Genomic DNA, 26,369 nt, shown 5'->3' with positions numbered 1-26,369 from the left:
CTGCAATTGGCCGTCCCCCCGCAAGACTGCCCTCTAGCGTCATCTTGAGCCTATCCTGGCCGGGCCTAAATCCTTCAGTGCACGTGGGACGCAGTGGTCCTGGCTGAGTAAGTGAGCTGCGCTACGAAAACTGGGGATGAGAGTCTCAGTCACCAGTCTGAAAAAATCCATGTTCAATGACGGGCGCCTCTCTTATTCTTGTTTGGTAGTCGCCTTCGCTCGTTTCCGCGAATTGGAACGCCATCTACTGCCTTTTTTTATCAATCGCTCATTCAGATTCCAGCTGTATAGTTCACCAATAAGCATTTGCTTGCAGATTACGAGCCAGTCTTCACATTGGCTGTCGTTGCTCAGTGTCTGACACACATACCTGTGGTTGGCCATCTTGTGCTACAACTGACATCACCCACCACCACCATGGCCCCTCCCACTGGCCCGTTGAACTTGGACGTCGAAGCGATATCTGGTATCTGTGGGTAAGTTCTTCATCCAAATCAAAGCAGCAACAACTTCGGTATTGTTCCGTTCTCAGACTCGAGAAGATTCAGACATGGTTTATATCATGAGTCGAAAGCTTCTGTCGCAGTCACGTTTGCCGAAAAAAAAAAACACGCCAGCTAACATCCTTACCCCCAAGGTCTATATCCATAGCAGCATGGATAGTCGTCTTCAGCCCGCAGATTGCGGAAAACTTCAGACGCGGTTCTGCTGAAGGTCTTTCATTGCAGTTCATCATCATATGGCTAGTCGGTGATGTTTTCAACATCCTCGGCGCCATACTACAGGGCGTTTTGCCCACTATGCTTATTCTTGCTATATACTACACCATAGCTGATGTGGTTTTACTGGCTCAATGTTTCTACTACAAGGGCTTCACTTGGAAGGACGAAGTACCTCCGCCTAAGCCAAAGGCCACTCGCGTGCGGGAGATTGGCGAGCCGAACGAAAGATCCGGCTTGCTGGACGCACACTTGAGAAATAGGGAGCGACGTGGCAGCACACAGAGCTGGCACAGCTGGGAACATCTTTCGCCCGCCGTGCCGATGATCTCCGACGTCCCGTCTATGCCCCCACCGCCGCCCACGAAGCTGCGCACCTTCTTCACCCACTCGACGGCCATCCTCATGGTCTGCGTCGCCGGTGTGGCGGGTTGGTACTTGAGCCGTCGTGCCGCGGGCGAACACGAATCTGGACCCTCGGACCGCCCGCAGTTCAACCTCTGGGGTCAAATCTTCGGCTGGATGTGCGCGATACTGTACCTCGGATCGCGCCTACCGCAGCTCCTGCTCAACTGGCGGCGAAAGTCGGTCGAAGGCATCTCCATGCTCTTCTTCCTGTTCTCTTGCCTGGGCAACCTGACATACGTTCTCTCTATTTTCGCCTACGAGCCGACTTGCGCCCACCCTGGACACTGCCAGCCCGGCGAGGCCGGCCAGATTTATGGACGATATATCCTCGTCAACCTCTCATGGATAGCAGGCAGTCTGGGCACTCTGTTCCTTGATCTGGGCATTTTCGTCCAGTTCTTCATCTACAGCGGCGTCGATTATGACGAAGATGATGATACGTACGTCGAGGATGCCGAATCCAGCAGCAACGACGAAGAACGCTGGGATCAGAGACCGATCTGGGAGCGGGCCGGATCCGGGGCACCTTAACTTGCACAAAACTGTATTTCTTTACTGGGTAACTAAGAAGGGGCCATAGCGGCAACAAAAAGAGGGTTGGTCTGGGTATAGCCCGCAAGGGTTACAAAACCAAGAACGTATATAGTTTATGAGTTTGGTTCTCAGTCGGAGTTCTGGGAAAACGGAAAATGAAAATAGCGGTAGGGCATATTGATTAACCACGATAGTTTGTATCTAGAGTTGTGCTGTTTCTATAAGATGTGTACTGTTGCTCTAGCCAAAGTTGCCCCCTTGAACCCATGTTTATTGCTACTTCCCAATCCCTACTTGTCTAGAGGGGACGTTGTGGGGTCCCAAGCGCAAGGGGAATACTCCTTCGTCTCCAGCTTCGCCATGTCCTCCTCGCTGATCTCAAAGTCATACACCTCCGCATTCTCCTTGATGCGCGAGGGCGTGACGCTCTTGGGCAGCGGCACGTGTCCCTTCTGCAGACTCCACCGGATCAGAACCTGCGCCCACGTCTTGCCGTACTTGGCCGCGAGTTCCTGCAGCACCGTCTCGCCGGCGCGCTCGCCCCGGACGACGGGGCAGTACGCCTCGACGGCGATGCCGCGGGCGCGGCACCAGTCGACGATGTCGTCGCGCGGCAGCCACGGGTGCACCTCCCACTGGCCCACGGAGATGATACCCCCACTTTTACCTTCTTGTCCGCCGCCGCCGCGCTCGGCCGCGAGCTCCTGGGTGTACGTCTCCAGCTCGTCGAGGTGGTGCACGCCGTAGTTGCTGACGCCGATGGAGCGGACCTTGCCCGCGTCCACGGCCTCGACCAGGGCCCGCCAGGCGCCCTTGCGCGCCTCGGGCCCGCCGTAGGGCGCGTGGATCAGCATCAGGTCGATGTAGCCCAGGCCCGTCTCGGCGAGGGTGGCGTCGACTTGCGTCTTGGCGCTCTCGTACGACAGCTTCAGGGGGCGCACTTTCGAGGTGAAGAAGATGTGCTCCCGCGCGACACCAGCACTACCGCCCGACGATGAAGGGGAGGCGAAGTCCCGGATCGCTTTGCCGCACGGCGCCTCGTTCCTGTACCCCACGGCCGAGTCGACGTGGCGGTAGCCCTCGGTGAGGGCCTCGCGCACGCAGGACTCGGCTTGCTCGATGGGACTGGTGAAGGGGGGTGTTAGCGGACTGCTTCTCTTGGTTGCGGTCTGTGGTTTGCATTGCATGGCGGTTAGCGGTTTGGCGAGAAAAGAAAAGGCCACTTACACCTGGTAGACCTGGTGTGTTTCGTTCCGGCATTAGCGGGTTGGTTCTCCAACCAATGACCCTCCTTACAAACTGCTGCAACGCGGAGGGAGAGTGGAACTTACGCCGAAGCCAAGGCGGGGGATTTCATAGCCGCTGTTCAGCTTGAGGGTCGACTGGATTGTCAAGTTTGACGACATTTCTGCAGCGGTTCTGAGTATCTTATGCATCAAGGTCGTTGGTATTGTCGAGATGCAGTTTGATTACTTCTGAATGAATGGGGGCTGCCACCTATTTATCCAGTCGACTTGGTGTTCAGTGATTCACGTCACCGGCAGGCATATCTTAAAACCGAGCGGAGGCCGAAGTTGGTGGAGACCCACCTATGATGCCGGTTCGTAAGCCGTCGGCGACCCGGCATGGCAACTCCGTAGTGAAAGCTTTATGGCCTCTCAGCTTCAGGAAAGGATAAAATACTTCGGGAAACCGATTACGTTGGATGTTCTTGGTAGAGCGATATACGGCACATGGTGCCTGTGCGACCTCCTAAGTGGTAAAGTATAAATGATGGTCTTGGAGAGCTGCCATTGCCAATTTACTCCAACACACCGTTGGCGTGTCAGTCTTCAGATCGCATGGTTGTAGTGAAATACTGTCACTGCGCTAGCTGTTATATCTTCTTTGAAAGAGTTCATTTGCACTAATCATGTTCAGTCTGCGCATATGAGCCCCTAAATAAGCAGGTCTTATGAATACAAGACAGTTGATATCCAAATGTTCAGACACCCAGATTAGGAGATCATCAAAGTACACCCAAACGTTTCAAGGCGACACTGGTTCCGCTGAGAAGCCCGGTCACACCAGTATAGACAATCAAGCTGCCATACCCAATGCCGTAGCCCGCGCTCGTCAGCCCTTGCCGAGGCATTCCCCGGAGCTGAGCGGGCCCGAAATGGCATTCCCGACGTCGCGTCCCACGCAGAGCTACTGAATATTATGACGGGATCGTCGTTTCCCTGGGCCTGGGCCTGGCCCTCGACGCTGCCTTCACTGATGTCTTGCACAGCCGTCGCCCGCCGCGCCACCTCGCGCATAACACCGGGCCACATCGACGTCCACCCCTCGACGAACAGGCTGTAGACGACGCAGAACAGGTAGAGCACCGCCCGCGACGACAAGAGGCCCCAAATCAACAGCATAACCGTCCCGCCAAAGAGGGCCGAGATGACGACGCAGGTTCTCAAGTGCAGCCTGTCGGACAGCGATCCCAAGAGGACGGATCCTACGGTGACCGTGATATTGACCAAGAGGATCGTCAAGGCCGAGCGGAAGCCCGAGGCCCCGAACGCGGCGAGCACGTACACGTGCAGGTAGACTCCCGGGAGGAAGCAGCCCGTGGACTGGACGACGCTGGCCAGCTCACGCCCATATTCATCCAAATATGCTTACATATGGTCGGGGCCTCGCGCCATGCGGACTGCATTCCGCCACTCAAGCCACCGATCAAAGCCGGTCCTCGGCTCGGAGCTATGGTATCAACCCATCAAATGATGCATATAACCGACGGCTAAGTATCAGCACTTACTCAAACCTGGGCAAAAGCAACATCAATCCATAACTGGCTTCTTCTGTCAAACTGACATGTACCCACCCAGTAAGTCGAGAACGAAAGAGTCCCGCACTCTCATCACAGAGTCTAGGCTCTTGGTTGGCCGTGTCCGCCAAGCGGCTCTCGGCTCCAGGTGTCCGGCATTCGTCAAGCATCGCAGAAGCTCAGCTGTCCCCATCTTGACGCAAGGTGACACGTTGCGAACCGACGATCAATGAGGCAAAGCTGCCTCTAGCCATGAAAATGATTGGTATTTCCAGGCCGGGCGGCTGAATATCGGGTTACCCGGGTCATCACCGGATTTCGAGGACTTGGCGACCGCATCGGCTGGTCCTTTACGTTTTTCGGCGACATATGATTGGCCAGGAGCGAGGCGGGGGTGCTCTATATAGCAGCGAGGAATACGACGCAGCTCAGCCCAGAAGCATCGAAATAGTTGAACACTGTGACTAATCTCGAAGATGCCAGATGCCACTTGAGCTCCTCGCGGTTAGCTTGCTACATAAAATCCAGCTGGTGCCTCGTTCGGGAGTCATTGATTGCTCTGTGCGATATCTACTCCTCGCAGCAGCTCCAAACCTGAAGCAAACCTTACCTTTCCCCCGTATTTCGTATATCGAGTGAACAACATGGACACTACCAAAGACTCCTTTATCCTTGAAGCTGGCCCAGATACTGATATCTGGAGGAAGCCTCCGTCCAAGGATGTCTGGAACGGTACCTATAACCTTGAATAAGCTATACATGGCAAGTGGCAGACTAATAAGGTTGGACATATAGCCCCCATCTCGCGCACTTCCTCGGGCCAGCTCAAGAAGTTCCAGTCAGCCCGCGTGACCTTCTGGGCCGACTGGACCGAGCGCTACGACCAGGGCGGCCTGCTGCTGGCGCTGAAGCGCGTCTCGGCGCCGCCGGCGACGCCCGACCAGTCGTCCGAGAAGTGGATCAAGACGGGCGTCGAGTTCTACCAGGGCGCGCCGATGCTGAGCACCGTGGCCACGGACCGGTGGGCGGACTGGAGCGTCGGCCCGCTGGGCGCCGCCGTCGACCCGGGCAGGGGCGTCACGCTCGAGATCGTCCGCGAGGGCGACGAGAACGGCAAGAGCGCGTGGGTCTACCGGCTCCTGCTGGACGAGGCGGGCAACGTGAAGGAAAAGGTCCCGCTGCGGGAGATTTGCTGGATCTTCGCCGACGAGAACGACAAGGATGGCGAGGAGTGGCTGTTGGATGTTAGCCCGCTGGTTGCGAGGCCTGCGAAGACGTCTTCGGATCCTTTGAAGGTCAACTTCTTTGAGTTCGAGGTCAAGTGGTCCTCATAGTCCTGTAAAACCCCTTTATCGCTGTTCGTCACGAAGTTTGGGTGAAATTGCCATCAAGCAAGCAATACTGTAAATGCTTTTAGCTGTATGAGAAAAGCCACTTGTACTGCCATTGGGAAAGTTGAAGAAATCGGCGGGCCTGTAGCAAACGATTTAGATTTACCTCCAAATTGATATACAAAATTCACATTCAATTACCTTCGCCCTGGAGAAGAAAGTGCTGATATTGGAAGTGTTCATCGTACGTTTTGATAGATGTATGGGATTGCTATGGTTACCTGCATGTATTTCGTTAGTAAATAATAGTGTACCCGCTGGACGTCAGTGCTGCCACATGTTATTTCCAGCGTAGCAACAATCCACCAACGCTCACTCAGCCAAGCAGTTAAACTGCTATAATTGCATAAGCAATTGTACAGCGCAAACACTCGCCCAGAGATGCGTATGCTCCGTTGAAGCTCTACGACTTGCTTTTACGTGTCGGTTCCCTTCTACCGAAGCCAGCCCATCCCAATTGGGGCGCAAGACATTTGAAGCGGTGCACCACCCACCATGGCGACTCCCGACACCTCGAACCTGACCTCGTCGACCCAGGTCTTCACCACCTACACGCTCCCGCAGATCCGGCAGATCCACAAGAGCCTCCATGCCCAGATCGACGAGAAGGCCGCGCGCCTGCGCACCCAGGTCGGCAACAGCTACCGCGAGCTGCTCGGCACCGCCGACACCATCGTGCAGATGCGGCACGACATGACCCGCACGCAGAACATCCTGGGCGCGATGGGCGGCCGCTGCGGCCGCACCGTCGTCGGCGGCAAGATCACGGGGCTCGCGCGCTTCCGGGGGCTCGACGACGCCGAGGCCGAGATGGGCTGCGTCGCGCGCGTCAAGCTGCTCGAGGCCTGCGGGCTCGCCGTCGGCAAGCTCCTGCGCGGCGCCGCGGGAGGGGGGGCCGCGGGAGGGCGGGGCGAGCGGCTGATGCTCGCGGCCAAGGTGCTGTTGCTGAGCCGGCTGCTGGTTTCCAGCTTCGGCGACATGGGCGAGCTGAACGAGGAGCTCCGCGCTGCGGTCGAGGCCGCGAAGAAGAACCTGGGCAGCTTGCGAAGGCGGCTTCTGCGCGGCGTCGAGAAAGTGCTGGGCAGGATCAGCGACGGTCTCGAACAAGCGGATATTCTCAAGGCACTGTGCGCGTACAGTCTGGCCTCCAGCTCAGGCACCCGAGACGCCCTGCGTCACTTCCTCAATGTCCGGGGCGAGGCGATAGCCTTCGAGTTCGATGTGGAAGAGTACGAGAAGACGAGAGGGACCGAGAACGTCCTCCAGGGCCTGGACCTCTACACCAGGACGTTGTTGGATGTTCAGTACATTGTCCCATCGAAGCTCTCCGATGCTCTGGCAAGCTTGAAGAAAAACCCACTTCTTGCAGACGGATCGCTGCGAACTCTGGAAGGTCTGAAGCTTGACATCTACGAGAAGTGGTGCGGCGATGAGGTCCAGTACTTCACACCCTTCATTAGACACGACGATCTAGACGGTAAACAGGCTAAGGACATGTTGACCGCCTGGGCCAAGAAAGGAGGTGAGGCTTTGTTAGAGGGCATGAAGAAGATATTAGAGCACATGAACGAGTTCAAGGGCATTGTCGATCTACGGACCAACGTGCTGCAGCATTGGATCAAGGACGGCGGCAAGGCGAGAGGCCTCGACCCTTCCGTCATGCTTGACGGGCTCCGAGACACCATCAACAACCGGCTCTTGGGCGTTCTGGATGTCAAGGTTTCCAAACTTCGTCTCGTGGGATCCGAAGTCGGTGCCACGCTGGAAGGATGGCGGGCGGGCACTTCCGATCAGTACAATGGTCTATGGTCCGATGAAATGTTGGACCTGGACATGGGCGTTGGGTCCGCCCAAGTCACGCACGAAATCCTCTCCCGTTTACATGGCAAGAACAACACGGTCGCGAAGGCGGTCACGGGCTATGAGATTTGGTACCGCCTGATTGACGACGTGAACGAAGTTGTCGGCCAGCTGCAACGCCAGCGCTGGGACAACGATGTAGAAGAGATCGAAGACGAAGAGACGATCGAGGTCCGCCAGAAGCTGTTGAGCAAGGATGACCCCGACAAGATCAACAAACGTCTGAACACAGCGCTTGAGCAGTCTTTCCAACAACTTGACGAAGAATTAAACACGCTGTGGCAGAAGCACATGGGCAGTGCCGACAGCGGCCATATCGCCATGTATTTACTTCGTGTCCTGCGTGCCATTCGCAGGCAACTACCGAAGCTGGACAGCACCAAGTCTTTTGGCCTGGAGAGTGTCCCATCTCTACAAGAGAAGCTTGCTGTGGAGGTTGGACTCGCACCGCTGGAGGACTTCTCGTCGGGCGCATTGGCGAGAACCCGGGTCACTGGTCGAAGCCTCTGGGAGGGCGAGCCTGCCCTGCCCACACTCCCGTCGCCCGGCGTTTTCAAGTTGTTGCGAGACTTGATCAGGTCAATGGGGTATGCTGGCCTGGATCTATGGAGCCCCTCGGCTGTAGACCTGCTGAAGAAGATATTTGGTAAACAGCTTGGCGATGCCTGGCGAGCAGCGCTAGAATCAGAAGGTGCCATAGCCAAGACGGAGGAGCCTGTGAAGGACAAGGTGCTTGATGGAGAGGAGAAGCGTGAGGGCGAGAAGGAAGAGAAGGACGAGAAGAGCGGGGGAGATGAAACACCTGGGGATGAGAAAGAAGAATCTGAAAAGGCTTCTGGCGCGGCAACTAAGGAGACCTCTAGCACCGACCAGCGGCAGGATCTGCTTATTCAGTGGCTCTATGACATACATCTCCTCAAGGTCTACCTGGGCACAAGCGAAACTCCAAACGAAGAACTGAAGAAGCTTGCAGACGAGGTGCTCAAGAAGACTGGTTTGGAGGACGGAGCCAGTGAAAGACTCCGGAAGGCGACACAAGAGTACTGGAGACGGACGAGCCTGTTATTTGGGCTTCTCGTATGATATACCCAAGAGTCAATTGAATTTTCATATATGCGCTTGCTTGCGATTACGCTGCTATTTTTTACAAGAAGATCCCATGGTGACAAATTATCATTCACAGCTGATTGGGTTATAGCTTGTGACGCTTCGCGCCGGAAGCAAGCTTGGCAAATTCCGCCTGCGGGATGCCCGTGATGAACCGATCCAAGCCGGCAAACACCTCGGCCACGTTCTGCTTGTCCAGGACCTCCGTCTCGGGCTTCCGGATGAGCGCCTTGATGCCGGTCAAGCTGTCGCCGACGAGGTGCTCGCCGAGGCGGTCGTCGATCTCCTGGAGCACGGCGGCGCGGAACTTGGCGTCGCCGCCGTCCTTCTTGACGTCGATGTCGAAGACCTTGTTGACGAAGCCCGTCTGCAGCAGCTCGTCGCTGGGGATGCGCCGGCTCATGATGAGGGCCTCGTTGGCCTTGCTGATGCCGAGCCGCTGCACCAGGGCGCGCGAGCGCCGCCCTCGGCCACCAGGCCCAGGGACGAGAAGGGCGTCAGCAGGAACGTCGACGGCGTGCAGTACACGAAGTCGGCAAAGGCCACCAGGGCCGCCGAGAGGCCGACGACGGGCCCGTTCAGGCCGACGACGAGCACCTTGGGGTGCGTGTAGAAGGCCTGCGTCGTGTTCAGGTTGTTGGCGACGAAGCTGCGCAGCCACTGCTGGTAGACGTCGTTGGAGGGGCCATCTTCGGGCGTGGCGCGTGAGATGGACACGTCGGCGCCGCTTTTTGTTGTGTGTGGTTAGTCGGGCATGTTTGACATTTGGGAGATGACATGCGCGCTAGTAGATGATGCTGACATTGATGAAAACTTACGCGGAGAAAAAGCGCCCCTTGGCTGTGAGAAAGGTGATGAAGACCTCGTCGTGCTTGGCAATCTCGCGCAGGATCTGGGAAAGCTCGTAGTAGCCGCTCAAGTTCAGAGCGTTGAGCTTCTTCTCGTTGCAGATGGTGACAATGGCGACACGGCCGGTGTACTCGACCGTGAAGGTGCCTGAACGTTCCGTCATGGTTACGGGCGGTGTGTTTTGTTTGTGGGATATCTAAACGACTGCAATTGAACCCGTATTGGTCATTGAGGGATCCTCAATGAGAAACTGATGTGTGATTTTGGGATTCCTATATGATTGATACCTGAAGGAGCGGACAGGAGCCCGCGCGGGTTAGACCACTAGCTAGACGACTACGTGCCTAGGTGAGGATCCATCTTCAACGTGCCTCGGTTTCTTCTCCATAGTGGGGGTGACTGCGGGAGTGCAACTAAAAAGGTGCAACTAGCAGCCCCGCAACCCCTGCACCCCGCGATTTAATCAATCTACCGACAACTCCAGTCGCCTGAACAAGTAACATCCGAATATTACTCATGCAAAGGACGAGGTCGAATGTCGCTTACCTTCACCGAGCCAACCGGCCCTCGAATATTTGGGGGATCGCCGTTCGTCCTCTGACGGGTTCTACGATATCGTCATCGTACATGGTGTACAATCAAGAGTGGCGTCCTCGAAGTTCTTCAGGAAGAAGATTCGAGCCGACTAGTCGAAGGAGATAGATCGAGGCGCAGCAGTCTATCATCTATATTTATAGATTTCCACGGCCCGTCTCTCACGTGTGTGTGTGTGGCAATGGGCTATGAGCGGAGGAGTGGGTGGTCGGCCTGCATCGAGAAGGGTCCGAGCCCGGAGATCCGCTGGTTATATTGCTTTTGTTGCCTTCCTTACGGGCACTTTGCAGCTGATCTTATTGGTGTTTACTTAGAGCCTGCAGATGTCACTACCAAACAGCATGGTGGTGATGGGAGGGAGGGATCAACGCCACACACCACGCACAACGCACCGGTAGGAAGTTCACCAGAAATTAAGGCGGTGTCGCAACGAGACGGTAGGCATCCAATGCCATAGAAATCTATCTACTGGCGGGCTTGGTATTGATCCTACCACGCCGCCATGGTCCCTGAGGACCAAACCATTCCACTTGGCAGAACCCAATCCGCCCATGTCTAATCTTGTTTGATTATTCCCTCTCGCCCTCGTCTCGTCTCTTCTCGTCAACGTCCACGCATACAGACAGGTCCATCGCTGGCCCCGGAGCGATCCCACAGTTCGACATGGGAGGATGGCTGTCTGCCTCGGCTTTACACACATGTGAAGTTGGTCGGCCTCCGCGCTGCTCGCGGCAGACGAGAAGGCTGAAGCCCACCACCCGGAGCTGTAAGTCTCCAAATCTCACTGCATGCAGCAGCGTCGAACTTTTCCTGTTCTAGAAAAAAGGTTCGACCAACCACAGAGCCTCAACGTATCGTTGGTGCGTGGTGGCTGCTCAGCCCGGTAGGACGTTAACGGTGCTAAGGGTCCAGACCCCGGTCAGAGTAGACCATGAACCACTTGCACATGTATATGAGCCTCGTGGGTGCCGGGAATTACAATGATCGTTCGAGTGCTCTCCGTTCAGGTTTCGGACCAGTGTCTCTGTGTGTGTTGCTACTTGATAGGAATATCCCATCATGGCCCATTACGCGCCTATCCAGGACCTGAGCTATGACAGCCAGCTCTCGCCCAAGGGCGGCACCCCTCATCAAGAGGAACATTCTGCGGATGTGGGCGACGCATCTATGGGAGTTCCCGAGCTTGCCATCTACCATGACCAGGAAAACACAGTAAGCATCGAGCTAGAAGAAGTCGAGCGCTCTTGGAACGATGCGGCCTTACTGACTGCCAAGTCATCACGAGTACCCAGCGGCAGCGGCGGCACCCTGGGGAAAGGCGCCAGTCCATTCGCCGCCGTCCGCCCTTTGCAAGGGGCAACGCCATCCCTCAAATCATCGAATGAGGGCAGCGGCTCGTCACGGGCGTGGTACAAGGACGGCACGTGGACTATTGAGATCGTCACCATGTTCGTCTCTCTCGCGGCGCTGGCGGCCATCATCGGCCTCATCGCCCACTACGACAGGCGCTCTCTCTACGAGTGGCCGTACCGCCTCACTCTCAACACTGCTATAGCGGTGCTGGCGACCATGTCGGTGACGACCCTGGGCATTTCGCTCCAGAACGGCCTGTCGCAGATAAAGTGGATCAGGTTCAAGGAGTCCAAGGTGCCGTTGTCTGACATGGAAACCTTTGATGAAGCCAGCCGTGGCGTCGTAGGCGCCATCAAGTTGCTCGCATCTAGACGAGGAGGGTTCGTACTGCATTGTTGATCTCGACTTATAAGCCTGCTAATATGTGAGGTGTCGACCAGACTACTCGGCTCTGCCGGTGCCATCATCGCCATCCTTACTCTAGCTTTCAGCCCCTTTTCGCAACAGATCGTGACGTATGAGCTGAGGGCTGTCAACCACCCCCAGAACGCCACGATACCCCGTGCCCTCAACTTCACAGGTGCCCTGCCAGGAACAACATCACCCAGTGAGTTTCTTCGTCTCGCCTCTCTGCAAACCCCAGCCAGACTATGAGTACTGATAAAGGGTTTACTTGACTAAGCTGGTTATGTCCCTGTCCTGCCGCTCAAGTCCGCAGTCTACAACGGCCTCTTCGCCGAGAACGGCCGCCCGGCCGCCTCCCTCAAGTTCGACTGCCAGACCGGCAACTGCACCTGGCCCGTCTTCGACACGCTGGGCGTCTGCTACGAGTGCGTGCCCCTGACCTCGGTGCTGACCAAGTACTGCGGCGGCAACCCGGCCAACGCCAGCGACTGCGGCTGGCAGGTGCCCCAGGGCGCCAAGCTCAACGACAGCCGCCAGGTCTTCAGCATGACCCCTTACATCCCCTCGGCCGCGGGCGACATGCCCTACTCCACCATCCTGCGCCTCATCTTCATGGGCACCGAGGCCGCCGACGGGCCCGCCGGCAACAGCAGCCCCTGGGCCAAGCAGTGCTCCCTCTCGGCCTGCCTGCAGACCATCAACGCCACCGTGTCCGTCGGCGCCCTCACCGAGAACGTGACGCACACCGTCGTGAACCAGACCGTCATCGACACGACGACGCAGCCATCGGGCACCGACCTGGGCGTCTACGTGACCGACAAGAACAACACCACGCCGTCCTCGGCCTCCTACTACCTGTTGGGCCAAGACTCCATGCTCAGCCTCCGGGGCTGGTTCACCTCTGTCTTCGCCGCGGGCGGCGCCACGCGCACGACCAACAACTCGACCATCACCATCAACGACCGCACCGTCGCCGTCAACCTGACGGTGGGCATCTCCAACGGCACCACCTTCTTCGACTCGGACATCGTGACGGCCTTCTACTGGAACTACTACGAGTACGCCCAGCCGGGCCAGGACGGCCTCGCCATGCTCATGGCCGACGTGGCGACGTCGGTCACGGTGGCCTTCCGGTCGCTCTGGGGCGCCGAGCCCGTCCACGGGCCCGCCGTCTCGACCGAGTCCTACATCCACGTGCGCTGGGGCTTCCTGGTGCTGCCCGTGCTCGTCGTCCTGGGCGCCGACCTCTTCCTCGTCGGCGCCATCTACCAGACCCAGAAGACGCGCACCCGGCCGCTCAAGAGCAGCGCCCTCGCCATGCTCTTCCACGGGCTCGCGGACGACACCCGCGCCCGCTTCGGCAGCACCGACAGCCTCCAGGAGAAGAAGAAGCAGGCCAAGAAGTTCCGGGTGCAGCTGGACGAGAGCTATGACCGCGGTAGTGTGCTTAGGGGGTAATGGGTCATCGTCACTTCGTATCATCAGAGGGGGGCAAGGAAGCGTACGAGGAAATGTTCGGGTTCCAACATGTAAACATGAATTTCGATTGCTCTAGCGTTTGTTATCCCATGTTGTAATTTTATTCTTTCGCAAGTCTGAAGTCTCTTTCACAACCCTCCATTGCCTCCTCTTCTTCCAAGCCTCTACTTGTCCCTTCTAATAATCGTCCATGCCTAGAAAACTCTCGCCCCTGTGTAGCCAGTTAGCGTCCGACCTTCCGATCAGCATGGTATGGACCGCTCTGATCCGACAATCCGGGTGCGTACAACGATACCACTTTTCATCGCCGAACGGCTCAAACGTTCAGTGGTGCGGGTACTTGCGATGCAGCGACTGCAGCCACAGTAGCTGGTCAAAGGTGACTGAGCGAATATACCCAGTCAGTAAAACAAATGCCTAGGGGCAGCGGACTATATATAGCTGGGGAAGGAGAGACGAATGACCCACCGAAACTATCAGGCTGCCCGACCATCTCGTTGCTGTCAATGGATTCTACAAAAACTGCGTCCGTCGTGATGCCGGCGATGACCTCTCCCCGCGCGTCCATGGCACGTATCCAAAACCGCAAGTCGTCACCGTTGCTATAAAAAGAAAGGTTGTGCCAGATGGCGTAGCCGTAGCCCTGCGGCTCTTCTTCGGATCGATAGTGTTCGCTGGGGCGCACGAGGCCTACCCGGAGCGCTTCTGGCTGCACGTGGAAGTCCGGGTCGTCGTTGTCCATGCCCGCGTTCCGGCCCGACTCCGACTCATCCGAGGACAACACCGATTTCCTCCTTCCCAGTTCTGCCGGCTCGTCCGTCTCCAGGTTGAGGCCGTTGAGGGCGTAGTATGCGACGTCGAGGGGACCGAGGACTACGAGCGGGCGGCCGAGCAACGTCCCTTCGTCCATGTAAGTGGGTGGCTGGACGATGATCCGGAGTTGGGGCCGCTCCGGGTCGTCAAGAGCTTCGTCGTCCCCGCTAATCTCCATTTCGTCGCCGTCGTCGCTGTCGTCGCTGTCGTCGTTGTCCTCGTTGTCCTCGTTGTCCTCGCTGGGAGGCGAAGAATAAACAGCAGGGGAGTGATCAGATTCGCCGTCCCCGTTATCCTGCATTTCGTCGTCGCTGTCGTCGCCGGGAGGCGAAGGATAAACAACAGGGTTGTGAATAGATCCGCCGGTCCCTTGGCTCTGCATTTCGTCGGTGTCGTTGCTGGGAGGCGAATGAACTATAATAACAGAGTCACAAGGTGTAGTTGCAGTAAGTAGTAGCAACAGTAGTAGCAGTAGTAGGATCCTCTTTCGGTAATGAGGATGCCGGTGACGGAAGGTCTGGATCTGTGCCTGATGGAGAAGGGTTAGCCAACGGAAAGCGTACCGGTCCAGGAAGCATTGCTAACCTAGCTCGTCGTGTGCTGTTGTTTGAGTTGTTTCGTGGAAGTGTGCTTGTATGTTGTTGTAAGTCTTGATGAAGTGATGATGTCCATGGCCAGACGTGGAACGGAGGAGGAGGAAATACGTCGAAGTGGTATGTTCACCTCTCCAATGGTGCTTGCCTAATATAGATACTACCAGGATTCAACATCGTCTAGCAGAGCAGGTGTGTTCAGGTCTTGCCTGCCCTTGGCCACCAATTACTTTCCTCTTTCCTCTTCGACTTCCTCGTTAGCTGCCGCTTCAAAGGGGCAGGTAGATTCCGGCTGCATGAACCACTTACAGGTTCAAATCCATTCACAGAAGTTGCAGTTTGCATATTTGACCTCATCTATGTATGTATTAATGACAGTGAAGCAAGGAAAGCCCGAGGAGGGTACGCAACAAAACACACAGATGCCCATTCTGTTTCGCGCCTTCCAGACAGGCATATTGTGTTGATTATGCTATGCAGGCACATAGCATACACAAGTATCTAACATACCAGAGAAAGAGGCCACAGCCCACATCCACTAGATAGCACGGGTAGAATATCATATGACAAATCTACGAGTTTTGGTCACAACTGTCTTCGCATTCCTTATTGGCTAGGGTACTAAATGCCCGCGAGCATCACACACCTTTGATCCTACACCACGGTTCTCTCTCATTGTGCTGGCCACTACTTGCTAATATCACGCTTCGTGGTCGGTGAATGGCGTTGCCGCACGCATAGTCCTCAACTCCAGCTAATAACTCCCGAGTTCCAAAGTCGCTCTCTTGCCCTGTAAACTATACACACCGTATCTGGGAGTGTCCCGATGTGTGAACCCTCCATGTAATCGTTCCGAATCTCGCCTGTCAAATGGCCCCCATCACAGCTTCACCCCTCTGGAAGTAACCTCTCCACGTTCTCCAATGTTCAGTGCTACCCGGCAGTCGGGGCAGTACCACTTGGTGGTGCGGGCCGGGATAGCATTGAGTCCGACGCATTCAAGATGGAACCACTCTTGCTTGCAGTTCTGTGTACGCGGGCCTGTCAGTTTGTGACTATCATCAGGTATGACTTTGCGACGCTTGTTGCTGCGCGTGCTGTGACTTGCTGGGGTTGCAGTCGGGCTTGGAGTAGAGGGTTCAATCGAAGTGCTGTCGGTGCGGCTCACATCTACATTATCGCACTGTATCATGGTGCCAAAGCTGACCCCGTTGCACATGCAATACCTTGGCTCATCTGGGTCGATGATATTACCATCTTCATCCAACTCCACCTCGGCTTCCGGTTCAACTTGTTTGCTAGAAGTGGACTTGTTCGGCCCACGAGGCCGCTTCTTAGGCGGCACTTTCCGGCTACCGACAGCGCTTTTGCCACCTGAGGCTGAAGTAACGATGCCCGGTGCTGGGCGTTTGTTCCGCTTACTCGGCTGGCGAGGTTCCGCGGGTACCGGTGTGTTGCGAGCCGTACTTGCGCGCCGAGGTCGTTCTACCGTAAGAGTAGCAGGCGGCTCTTGACTGCCTGCTTTTCCACGGGAGACCGGCCGACGGCTGGTCGCTGACTGCGGCTCAGGCACAGGCGTGGTAACTGGAGTGTTGCCACGAGATGAAGGTTGCTTCGGGGTAGCGTTGGTCGCGCTGGTTGCGCTGGTCGCGTTGGTTGCGATAGGTTGTAGGCTCTTATGATCCTTTCTCGTCTCCCGCTTGCCCAGATCCCGAGTTGGGGGTAGGATGGGGGTAGTGGATGTTTTGGCGGGCGGCGGAATAGGCGTCTCCGCCGATGGTTTGGTGGGTACCGTAGTCGTCGTATTAGCAGCATTGTTGTTGTTGTTGTTTGCTGGCGCAGGGACAGGTGTCGCCGAACGCATAGGCATCGCCACAGGGGCCGGACTGGTCCCTGTCGTCGGCGAGATTGCGGGTTTGACAGCCGAAGCAGTCGAGTTCGGCGACGGCTGTACCGACGGCTGCACCGGAAGAGGCACAGGCGTTGTAGACACGACTGGGGCAGACTGCACAACCTGCGGTGGTGGCACGGGAGTCTCGACTGGAGGCGGCAGCGACGTAGGCCTGGGGATCTGAGGCGGCGGCACTGGTGTTTCAGTCTTTGTGCGCTTCACTTGGGGCTTGATAGACTGTTGAACGCCGTTGCCAGTCTCAATAGTCTCGGCTTTAACCGTGGTGGGAACTTCGGATTCAGAGTCTCGCTTCCGCTTCTTCTCTCTTGGCTTCTTGGGTGCTTTGCTTTGTGACTGCGAAGATGATTGAGATGGACCAGCTTCCGAACCCTTTCCTTGCACGCTTCCAGCTACCGATGGGCTAGCCTCGTGATTAAGGAGTTGGCGCGCAGTTTCCATCATTTTCCTCGTGGACTCTTCGGCATCGTCACCGGCCAACTTGGACATGGCTTCCCTCTTGAGCTTTTTAGCCTCATTGAGCTTCATGCCGCGATTGCTTAGCTGAACCTCCTCCGCACCCAAGGCTTCCGCACTAATAGCACCTTCAGGGGGGTGCTGCATACCCGAGTCGGCATCCACAACAGGTGCGGGCAGCGAAGGCTCAAATGGTCTACCCTCATCCTTGGCCTTCCTCTCAGCAGCTCTGTATGCTTCGATGCCGCGACCCAGGTTCTTGAGCTCCCGTGCAATCATGGTGTCGCTCGGGCTCCATACGGCATTCTTCTTCATGCGTTTCCTGAGCCTAGCAAGTTCGTACGCAGTAAGCTGAAGCCATGGTGCATCATGGGAACCCGGCACTGCGTTCTCTGGAGGAGGCTGCAGCTTTGCCAGCGCCGTGCTCGTAGACAGCATTGGCATACCTGATGTAGCCTGCTGGCGGGGTTGGCGAGGTGCTTTGGGGACCTTATCCTTGGGCGCCTTGGGGGTCTTGACCAGCTTGATCCGAGGTGCAGGACTCATTCTTGCTGGCGACACCGATATCTCGTCCTCGTCCGAGCTTTCTTCGCTGAATGAGCTGTAGGCATTGAAGTCGATGTCATATGGCGCCAGAACTTCGCCGGGGACTGTTATCCTGGGCGGTCCGCGGACCTTCTGGCCATCCTTGTCTACTCGGAGCGTGACCTTGGGCGTCCGACTCATCTGAGGAGATCTCGTCTGCACAGGACTTCTCTGTTCCTCGGTGGGGTAGTTTTCTCGCATCGTCTGGAGCTTGGCCAGGATTGTTTTCGCACGGTTGACATGTCGATTCACATAGTCGGACATGCGGCAGGCTTCTGCGTATGAAGATGTGCGTGAGCTGACAGCACGGTTGAGGTTTTCGGATATTTCGGCGCGCAGCTGAGCAGGCAGAGGCCGCTGATCTGCAGGAAGCGTAGGGAGCTTGCTCCAGGTCGAGGTGAGCTTGTTAACCTTGATGGAGGAATCCGCATACGTCTGGTCGAGCTTTCCGATCAGAGTCAAAGAGCGACGGATGTCGGAAGGCAGATGGTCGACAAAATCGATGTAATCGGACACGGTTGCTTGCGCATCAGGATCGGCGCGCATGTTGAAGGAGTCGAGAGTGCTGTTGGCAGTGGGTGCTTCGATAGGTTGAGCTGGTATCGCAGGCTCCTGCTTGCTTGTCGGCGACCTAGTCCCTTCATCGACAATGTCCATGTCGTCGCTATTGCGCTCGGCCACGGCAGCGGGCGCAGGGTCGGCCACGGAAGGGCTGCTTGCCTCTACTGCAGACGCCATGTTGCGGTGCAGCAGCAAAGTCAAGTTCTTGCGACGAATATTATCAAGAATAAACTACCATGGTAATGGTTAAATGAGTGCGGTCAAATGCGCGCGAAAAAGAATGAAGCGACCAGCTGGTGATGGCTCACTGACTTGGCGACGGCAGGTAGATAGTAGAAGTCGGCATCGCAGTTCCTCGACTACGGTAGGGAAGCTGTAACACGAAGCCCCGTCATTCAATCGCGCCCAGCAGCCTCCACCGGAAAAACTTCGGGACTGGATGCAGGTCAGCGTGGGGCCCAAGCTTTCTGGGGATGAGGGTCCTGGGCGATACCTCATGTACCTGGTAAGGTGAGTGAGTACCTGAAGCTTCCGCTTCAATTACGGTACTGTAGAACAACACCGAGCATGTGAGGTGTCTAAGCATTCAATGACTGGCAAAACAACCTGGTGAATACTTGATTCCGGTCGTGTGTTATATGTTGTAACAGCATTTGATTGAAGCTTTACTGGACAGTGCAGTGTTATTCCGCAGTCTAGTTGGATGGTTCCAAAGCTTCTTGATAGTGACCTTCACAAGACTGGCTTCCAACACTGTCGTCGGCCTTAACACTCACTACCTTACCTACCGAACAGATCGAATGGGTAAGTGTCTAACGAACTCACTACCCATGGCATGACGGGCACGTAGACATCCACCGGATTTGCATATCACCATACTCTAAGTGACTTTGATAAGTGGAATTGCATTCATTCCCTCCTTGGGTGCTCCGATGGGACCTCCGATGATGTCAAACCTGATATTACCCCGAATTATAATGTAGCTATCCTCCCACCAAGGCCCACCAACTATAATAAGAGATGCATCAATAGCTTGGAGGTGGAGCTTTTATATGTAATTGATGAGATCACATCGTAGGGCTGAAAGGTGGGCTGGTCGAAGGGTAGTATGGAATGTGTCATTTAATAGACAATTCGTATTCTCTTTGTATAACCGTTAACTCCTCGATCAACATTACAATGGTTCTATCTTCCTCTCTCTGAACTAGTATCAGCCAAAATGGTATCAAGTACCAACCGTATGGGCTCATAAGTAGATATCCTAGTACCAAGGCCACCACGGAGCCCGTCAAACCACTAGAAGTTCTTGGAAAGAATTGCGAAACCCCTTTCGCCCGCCTGGTAGGTGGGAAACTGGCCATATCCGGGGCGAAAGCCATATACGCCGGGCGCACCATTTTCGCTCCTTCTCTCGTCGACTCCCTGGTCAAAGGCCACGAGGCACAAAACGCACATCTCCCATACGTATTTCTACTCGCTTCCAACAGCACCCAAGGCCACACCAGTAAAAGCTGAAGCAACCACCCAGACCGAGGACCAAGCAAGTGCACCAGGCACCTCAGCGCCCTCGACAGTGAGTGCGGTTTGCAGCGTAGTGTTGACGCCAGTCATTGCCATAAGCAGAGCTGTCCTCTTCATTACCATCTTGGTTCTGTTGCTCCATCCCCATAAGTTCCACCAGACTGTCTCCTTCAACGATGCCTCAGTAGGGTCGAACGTTTCGCTCTCGGGCACCTTGGGCTCTTCTTCGGCCTCGGCGGGAGTGAAAATGAACGAGGTGGCGGCAAATCCGAGCGGCAAGGTGACCGGCAGAAGGTTGAGATAATAGACCTCGTGCGCGGCCGTAATCGAAGGCAGGTTGTTCAGGTACACAACCATAAATCCAGGCAGGTAGGTCGCATACGCCGCAAACAAGCTGATGGTGAAGATGGCGCCCGACAGTAGGCTGGTCAGCAGCGCGATGGGTTTATCGGTAAGCAGCTCGGCGTTGTGCACCTTTGAGGGGTCGGCATGCATAGGCGATAGCGAGCGCAGAAGCCGGAATGGGAGATAGGTCGAAAGCGTCTCAATGCCAAGGGCAAGGAGCAGCGCCTGGGCGGGCGTGTTGTAAAAGGCCGACAAGAGGTACAGCTATAGAGCCTGGGTCAGCCAGAAACGCCTGCAAACTTGACCGTTCGATATCTTACCGGAGGGCCGTGGGACAGCAGAGTCAACGAGACCAGGTCGTTGCTATCGTAGTTGCCATACCAACCTAACGCGAGTTCGAAACTGAGTCGCGTAGTCGTTAGCCATGCTGAGCTCTCAATGTGGGATATGCGAGAGCGCGATTGTCGCAAACTTACATTCTCCAACCGGTCAGGAGCGCAACCTCGTTCCAAGAGTCGAGCACTCGCGCATGCTCTGCCAGTACGCCTTTGGTCCAAGGGTAGACGAGCGAATAGCCCACCGACGAGAAGGCAAGGCTCAGGATAACAACGAGAGGAAATTGAACGTGCTTGGGCAGCTTGGATCCACGACGCGTCGTCATCTCGGTCGTCGGAGCCGGGGCTGGGCTGTCCTTCTTGGTGACAGCTACAGCATTGGGCGAAGAAGGCGCCGGGCTGCTTTCTGGCTCCTCGGAGTACTCCGCATTCGCGGTCGCCATCTTATTCTGAGCCTGTCGTCGCGTGCGCATGGTGATGAGTTTCGTTTCCTTGCTAGTTGCGGACGGGATGCTTTTTCCGATGGGAAAGGAGACGGAAATGATGGGCGCGGGGGATCAATCTAGCGAGACTGATTGAGTGGTTGGATAAGGGAAGGGTAAATTCAGGCGATCGTCAGATTTGCAGAGTTGATCATCGAGATGGAGATGCGGAATTTGTGGGGAGAAGAAGAGCAGTTCGCCAGGTCGTTGGATGACGTCGGGCCAGAGGTAGCTTAGCTTGGCCTTTTTTTCTCTCTCTTTCCCTTCCTTCTCCCAGTTCCCGGCGAGAAAAGTTCCTCGTTCTTCAGTCAACCGGTCGGTCGCTACGCCAACTAGCGGTTTTGATTGAGCCAACCACCACCGCTAAAAACTGATTGCAGTCCCATCAATGGAAAAGGATGTCTTCAACCTCAAAGGGCCCACCAACTACCATTTGTGATCGCCAACACTTTCTACCACGACAAGAAGGTCGTTTAGGGATTTGCACTCAGCATCCTCATCCTGAATGCCCAGCTGCTTCTTTCATAAACCTCGAGCCTCCCCCTCAATATCATATCCATTCTCCCTGACGTTGTTTGCTGTGAATTCTTGCATTTTTTTCCCTTCCATTTTATCTGGTGCCCGGTTTCATATCAGTAGCATTGGAGCTCGACGCAAACTTCTCCATCATCCACCATACTCCCCGGATTCCATCTCGGCGCTCTCCATCCATACAACCTCTGTGTTTCTATCTACTGACATATGACAGCTTTTGGGTGCCAAAGGCCAAGCCAGGTAGACTTGGGTGGCGCAGATGAGCAAGTATGATGGCTCATCCAAACAACGCTATATCGACACTACACGAGCTGTGATTCGATTCATACAGGCATAGCCAGAGCCCTCAAGGTCCGTCTGGAAGTATGCCATGCCTTAGCCAGTTCCCTACAATAAGCCGGTGATTTGCGACAACAGCTTGCATAGTCCCATACCCTCTCCCAATGGAACACTAGAACATAGCACCCTGTCTGCCGCCAGCCTACCTACATTGCAGGTCCATGGGCCTCAGGCTTGTAGATAGCATGCCATCCAGGTCTCGCAAGTATCCAGTCCCTTATTCCATCCATACAGCCTTATCGTCCGTCCTCTATGCATCTCTTCCATGGCTTGGCTCTTCCATCCCCCCAGAATTTATTTCTGTTATATTTCACGCGGGTCAGGTAAGATGTGTGCTTTCATTTTTGACTTTATTGGTTCATACAGAGAACAATCGAGTTTGTCTTAGTTCTCATATTAGACATTCTACTCTCTGCCTCAAGAGATCCTCCAAGGATCTATTTGGGTCGAATATGTTATTCGGTGTTCACTCGACGCACCTCCCGATCCTCACTTTAACCTCGTGGAGTGTACCGCCAAGGGCCCTCCTCTCTTCGGTGCTGAGGTTCGGTGGCGGAGCGAACCACCACTTTCACAACATGTGGTGAATATACGTTTAAGTGGTATACAAAGGAAACAACAAATGCCATAATGGTGTCATGTCATCCCCATGGGAGTCAGCGTACTGCGCCAGTTTCTCCATGGTGCCGCATTTGCAGGCTTTCCTTCTCTTACTCCTCCATACGCCCGAAGACGCCCTCGTCGTCCTCTTCACTGTTGCGAGCCCTGGAACGACGATCATCTTCGTCATCCATGCTACCGCCATCGCTGTCTTCCATCTTGACATCTTCGTCGTGATGAGTGAAGCGAGACTCGCCCCGCGTGAAGCTCTCGGGCATTTGCCGAGCCGTATAGCTACTTGCGAAAGGGGAGAAGCTATCCAGGAAGCTCGTGCTTGTGACCGCATGGTCGAGGTATTGAGCTGGCAACGGTGGCACTGGGGGAGCATCGTTGGGCAGCCTGCTATCCCGACCTCCATTGCTGTTGAAGCTGCAACTAAGCAATTCGACAGCTGCAGCAAGGTCGCGATCTTCTTTGCCAGTGTTGTTCATACCCGATGACGGAGGGCGACGGTCCGTGCTACCCTGGCGGTTATGACCGAACCCGGATCCACTTGGGATGCTCCCGGAGAGAAATCCGTTCGACGTGGTTGATTGGTATGACCGCGCATACCCGCTGCCGCTGCTGTACCTCTTGGACATGCTCCGGAACGGGTCGGCGTGGGGCGGGGGTGTGGTGTCGGCCGAGCTGTGGCCGTCGTGTTGCTCAGAATAGCCGGAGGCGGTAGGAGACGCTGACCCGGCTTCGCTGGCAAAATCTCTGGCCGAGTCGGGTGGTGTGGTCGCATCCATGTCGTTGCCCATGACGGTGTTCATCTGCACCAGCACCGAGGCGGCCTCGAGAAGCTGAACTTGCTGGTGTTTGGAAATGAGAAGCTTGGATGTGTATGACCACTCGGGAGTGTGCTCCCACCTAGCCAGGCAAAGTCAACACGTTTGTCCATCAATCATAATCCGGGGGCTCGGGGAGGGAGGATATATCCGGTAGCGGGTCCTTGACCTCAGCTTTCTGACACGACTCTAGCCGGCAACCGTAACAAGGGACTGCGGGGAGGAGACTATGGGCAAGAAAATGGGCACGAACAAATGCTTGGTCAAGCAACTGCTATGCTTGTATCCTTTGCCGCACTTTTCGCAGCGGAGGTCAGGGCGGTTGCTCTTCTTGCCGTCTTTGGACAGAGGCTGGCCGTCACTAGCACGCCGAACCTTGGCCGACTGCAATCCGTTCTCTCCGAGATCCTCGCCTGACATATCGTTGGAGTCGTCGTCTATGGCACTCTCTTGGCCCTCGGGCTTTCCAGACATCATAAACTTGTGGGTTGGGAGGCTGCCCGGCGGGGAAGGAAGGCTGCTGGGCATGGTCGACCGGACGACGGCGGGCTTCGAGACGGTGCCCCGACGGGAGTTGGAAGTCATGGGAAGAGCAGTCATCATGTCACCAGCCTCGCTGAGAGCAGCTGCTACTGCGGCCACGTTGGCTCCTGGATTGGTCATACTCTTGCGGCGTGTCACACGATGGACGTTGAAGGCCCCGGAGAGGGCCGAGAGGGCGTGGGTGTGGGAGTTGTTTCGAGAATGGGAGGGTAATCGGGTGTTGGCTAGGGGGTTCGTAGAGCTCGACGTCAGCGACTGACGGTGTTGGTTCAATGGCCTCGTTACTGTTGTTGTCGACATATCCTGTTGTGGCACACAAGGCGATCAGCACCGGGTGTCCTATTCCGGGACTCCAAGTCGCCTCCCGTGGAGCAAGTGGGAATATATACCTTAGAGGAGGCCATTGCCGCGTGATAGGAGTAGTGATGACTTCAAATCAACGAGAAAAGTAGCATAGATGCGAGACTTATGCGGTCGTTCAAGCGTGCAAGTGAGCAAAAGCAAAGAAGCAAGGTGAGCCAGCAAAGAAGATCAACTTGTGGTAGAGTGGTGGTGAGATTCAAGGGCGAGGGTTGGGTGGATGCATTGGTTGGAGAGGGTGGTAGCAGCAAGTGGTCTGGTGCGAGCGTGACTTGGGTGATTGGCCGTAGGTATTGTGTGTGCGAGTGTGTGTGGGTGGGAATGAAGGCAGGCCAGTAAGTCGAAGCCAAGAAGAGGTGGTGGAATAAAGCCCAGGCCTAATTTGTTCCTTTGCTGGATAGAAACAATTTGTAGTAATAATAAATTTTATTTTATTTTTATTTTTTTGTCGGAGAGGGAGAGGGAGGGAGACAAAGGTCAGGCTCGAGTGGTAAGTTAGTGGTGGTAGTGGTGGTGGTTGAAGGGCATGGACAGTCCAGGACCGGACTACGCCTTGGTAATAATGGTATGGCCTTGGAAGCGTGGAATGGGAGAGGGAGGTACTGAATGTGTACAAAGCGGCAGCTGCCATGCGCCGGGCTTGTTCGCGCCTCTCAGCGTACCTAGCGATGGGCGATGGGCGATGGGTGCCCGTCTTGTCCTTCCAACACACGTATCAGCGGGCGGAGGATGTACATGCATGCTGGTACATACGTACATAATCAACCCATTACTACCTGGATTCCTTCCTATCATTACCCCAAAGCCCAATGCTGGCCCAGGCAGAGGGGAGAAGGGGGAGGGGTGTGTCGTGGGAAGGAGAGAGGGGGGGCAGGATACGCAGGATACCCACCCGACAGACGGACGTATCAGTCCATCACTGATCGGTCGGTACGCAACAAGCGCCGCCGTTGTCTGCTCTTCTATTTGGTCGGGTGCATTGGAGTAATCAACTGGAGAGAGCCCGTGTCTAGCCTGAGCTAACTTCTACCTGGACTAGGCAGGTAGGTTGCAAGTACCTACCTAGGCCCCAGCACACACGCTGGAGTAGGCATGGCATGATACTGTAGGCGTGGTAGGCCAGGGAAGGGGGAGGAGATAGGTAGGTAGGTTACCGAACACCTGAGCATACGACGCCGCCAGCAGTAGGAGCAGCAAGCAGCAGCAGTAAAGTGCAGCAACGTGCAGCAGCACAGTGTATGGGGCTAACCTAACCACATCTATTTCCGTTTCTGAGGGGGGGATACTGGATGCTGGACAGAGGGAAGAGGGAGAGAGAGGGAGAAGGGGGGCGTGCGGTTCATGATTTGGTTGCGTGTCCTTAGCTATCCTCTCCATACCTTACCTAGCCCAAACTTTCGGTCCGGGCTCAGTGGTTCAGTTCAGGTCCTCAGTCTCTCCACCTTTTTCCACAGCCCTCTTTCAGACTCCACCGGACACTTGGAAGCTCGCTGGGCAGGTACTTTAATCTTGTCAGGATTATCTCAGCACGAGCCCGTACTGGAGGTACTTCTAGAATTACCGGCGTGCCTTGGAATTTGGAAATCATGTTGTAGGATAGCTCTACGGTACGTGCTCAAAAAGGAGGCCAGGGAGATAAAGGGGAAAAATTATTGGAGGTGCGTCTCGTGTCTTGGATTGTGTGCGTGTGCATATTATACAGCAGAGACGCATAGTGTATACTATAATAGCATAACAGTATAGTCGTGATATACATGTTCCGAAGAGTACATGGCTTATGTCAAGATGTCATTGCATGGTGGTGGTAGGTTATGGCAATTGTTGCATATTGCAGTGCTGGGCTGGGCACTGGCACTGGCGAAACCCCTCCAAAGGATTGAAACGGTTCGTCGTTCATTGGGCTCTAGGTAGCGGTACTGCTACATCAGCAATGATAGAATTACCGCTCGAGACGCCCAATGTTTTGCACCGGATAGGCAGGGAATGGACTCCCGGAAAACAAAACATCGAGATAAGATAGAGTTTGCTCGATAGGTATTTCAAATTTAATTTTCCCTGGCTTGT

At 55.5% G+C, this 26,369-nt stretch overlaps 11 protein-coding genes across 11 annotated transcripts; 4 read left to right on the top strand and 7 right to left on the bottom strand.

The window, feature by feature from the left end:
* Positions 1 to 417: 417 nt before the first annotated feature.
* Positions 418 to 1,658, top strand: PG986_013587 (PQ loop repeat protein; the record flags this gene model as incomplete). Its single annotated transcript, XM_066849809.1, has 2 exons — positions 418 to 476; positions 638 to 1,658. 2 exons carry the CDS (start codon positions 418 to 420, stop codon positions 1,656 to 1,658), a joined length of 1,080 nt encoding a protein of 359 aa, XP_066693952.1.
* A 293-nt stretch (positions 1,659 to 1,951) lies between these two features.
* Positions 1,952 to 3,067, bottom strand: PG986_013586 (aldo keto reductase; the record flags this gene model as incomplete). Its single annotated transcript, XM_066849808.1, has 2 exons — positions 1,952 to 2,830; positions 2,993 to 3,067. The coding sequence occupies 2 exons, from the start codon at positions 3,065 to 3,067 to the stop codon at positions 1,952 to 1,954; spliced, it is 954 nt and encodes a 317-aa protein (XP_066693951.1).
* Positions 3,068 to 3,776: 709 nt separating this feature from the next.
* PG986_013585 (uncharacterized protein) lies at positions 3,777 to 4,339 on the bottom strand (the record flags this gene model as incomplete). Its single annotated transcript, XM_066849807.1, is given in 3 exon segments — positions 3,777 to 3,851; positions 3,869 to 4,277; positions 4,317 to 4,339. 3 exon segments carry the CDS (start codon positions 4,337 to 4,339, stop codon positions 3,777 to 3,779), a joined length of 507 nt encoding a protein of 168 aa, XP_066693950.1.
* Positions 4,340 to 5,105: 766 nt separating this feature from the next.
* PG986_013584 (uncharacterized protein) lies at positions 5,106 to 5,795 on the top strand (the record flags this gene model as incomplete). The annotated part of the gene is made up of 2 exons (XM_066849806.1): positions 5,106 to 5,193; positions 5,257 to 5,795. 2 exons carry the CDS (start codon positions 5,106 to 5,108, stop codon positions 5,793 to 5,795), a joined length of 627 nt encoding a protein of 208 aa, XP_066693949.1.
* A 552-nt stretch (positions 5,796 to 6,347) lies between these two features.
* Positions 6,348 to 8,795, top strand: PG986_013583 (uncharacterized protein; the record flags this gene model as incomplete). Its single annotated transcript, XM_066849805.1, has 1 exon — positions 6,348 to 8,795. One exon carries the CDS (start codon positions 6,348 to 6,350, stop codon positions 8,793 to 8,795), a length of 2,448 nt encoding a protein of 815 aa, XP_066693948.1.
* Positions 8,796 to 8,904: 109 nt separating this feature from the next.
* PG986_013582 (delta3-cis-delta2-trans-enoyl isomerase) lies at positions 8,905 to 9,831 on the bottom strand (the record flags this gene model as incomplete). The annotated part of the gene is made up of 3 exons (XM_066849804.1): positions 8,905 to 9,258; positions 9,294 to 9,546; positions 9,638 to 9,831. The coding sequence occupies 3 exons, from the start codon at positions 9,829 to 9,831 to the stop codon at positions 8,905 to 8,907; spliced, it is 801 nt and encodes a 266-aa protein (XP_066693947.1).
* Positions 9,832 to 11,321: 1,490 nt separating this feature from the next.
* On the top strand, positions 11,322 to 13,478 carry PG986_013581 (Carboxylic ester hydrolase; the record flags this gene model as incomplete). The annotated part of the gene is made up of 3 exons (XM_066849803.1): positions 11,322 to 11,995; positions 12,056 to 12,222; positions 12,298 to 13,478. 3 exons carry the CDS (start codon positions 11,322 to 11,324, stop codon positions 13,476 to 13,478), a joined length of 2,022 nt encoding a protein of 673 aa, XP_066693946.1.
* A 337-nt stretch (positions 13,479 to 13,815) lies between these two features.
* PG986_013580 (uncharacterized protein) lies at positions 13,816 to 15,362 on the bottom strand (the record flags this gene model as incomplete). Its single annotated transcript, XM_066849802.1, has 3 exons — positions 13,816 to 13,853; positions 13,968 to 14,726; positions 15,326 to 15,362. 3 exons carry the CDS (start codon positions 15,360 to 15,362, stop codon positions 13,816 to 13,818), a joined length of 834 nt encoding a protein of 277 aa, XP_066693945.1.
* A 423-nt stretch (positions 15,363 to 15,785) lies between these two features.
* PG986_013579 (PHD-finger domain-containing protein) lies at positions 15,786 to 18,593 on the bottom strand (the record flags this gene model as incomplete). Its single annotated transcript, XM_066849801.1, has 1 exon — positions 15,786 to 18,593. One exon carries the CDS (start codon positions 18,591 to 18,593, stop codon positions 15,786 to 15,788), a length of 2,808 nt encoding a protein of 935 aa, XP_066693944.1.
* Positions 18,594 to 19,886: 1,293 nt separating this feature from the next.
* On the bottom strand, positions 19,887 to 21,090 carry PG986_013578 (uncharacterized protein; the record flags this gene model as incomplete). The annotated part of the gene is made up of 3 exons (XM_066849800.1): positions 19,887 to 20,546; positions 20,603 to 20,684; positions 20,759 to 21,090. The coding sequence occupies 3 exons, from the start codon at positions 21,088 to 21,090 to the stop codon at positions 19,887 to 19,889; spliced, it is 1,074 nt and encodes a 357-aa protein (XP_066693943.1).
* A 1,592-nt stretch (positions 21,091 to 22,682) lies between these two features.
* Positions 22,683 to 24,245, bottom strand: PG986_013577 (uncharacterized protein; the record flags this gene model as incomplete). The annotated part of the gene is made up of 2 exons (XM_066849799.1): positions 22,683 to 23,484; positions 23,656 to 24,245. The coding sequence occupies 2 exons, from the start codon at positions 24,243 to 24,245 to the stop codon at positions 22,683 to 22,685; spliced, it is 1,392 nt and encodes a 463-aa protein (XP_066693942.1).
* Between the last annotated feature and the right edge of the window lie 2,124 nt (positions 24,246 to 26,369).

Source organism: Apiospora aurea (assembly GCF_038362705.1).
Source record: "Apiospora aurea strain CBS 24483 chromosome Unknown utg000009l_segment0_segment0, whole genome shotgun sequence".
NCBI lineage: Eukaryota > Fungi > Ascomycota > Sordariomycetes > Amphisphaeriales > Apiosporaceae > Apiospora > Apiospora aurea.
The sequence above is the reverse complement of the archived record's forward strand: the minus strand, read 5'-3'. Positions and strand labels throughout refer to the sequence as shown.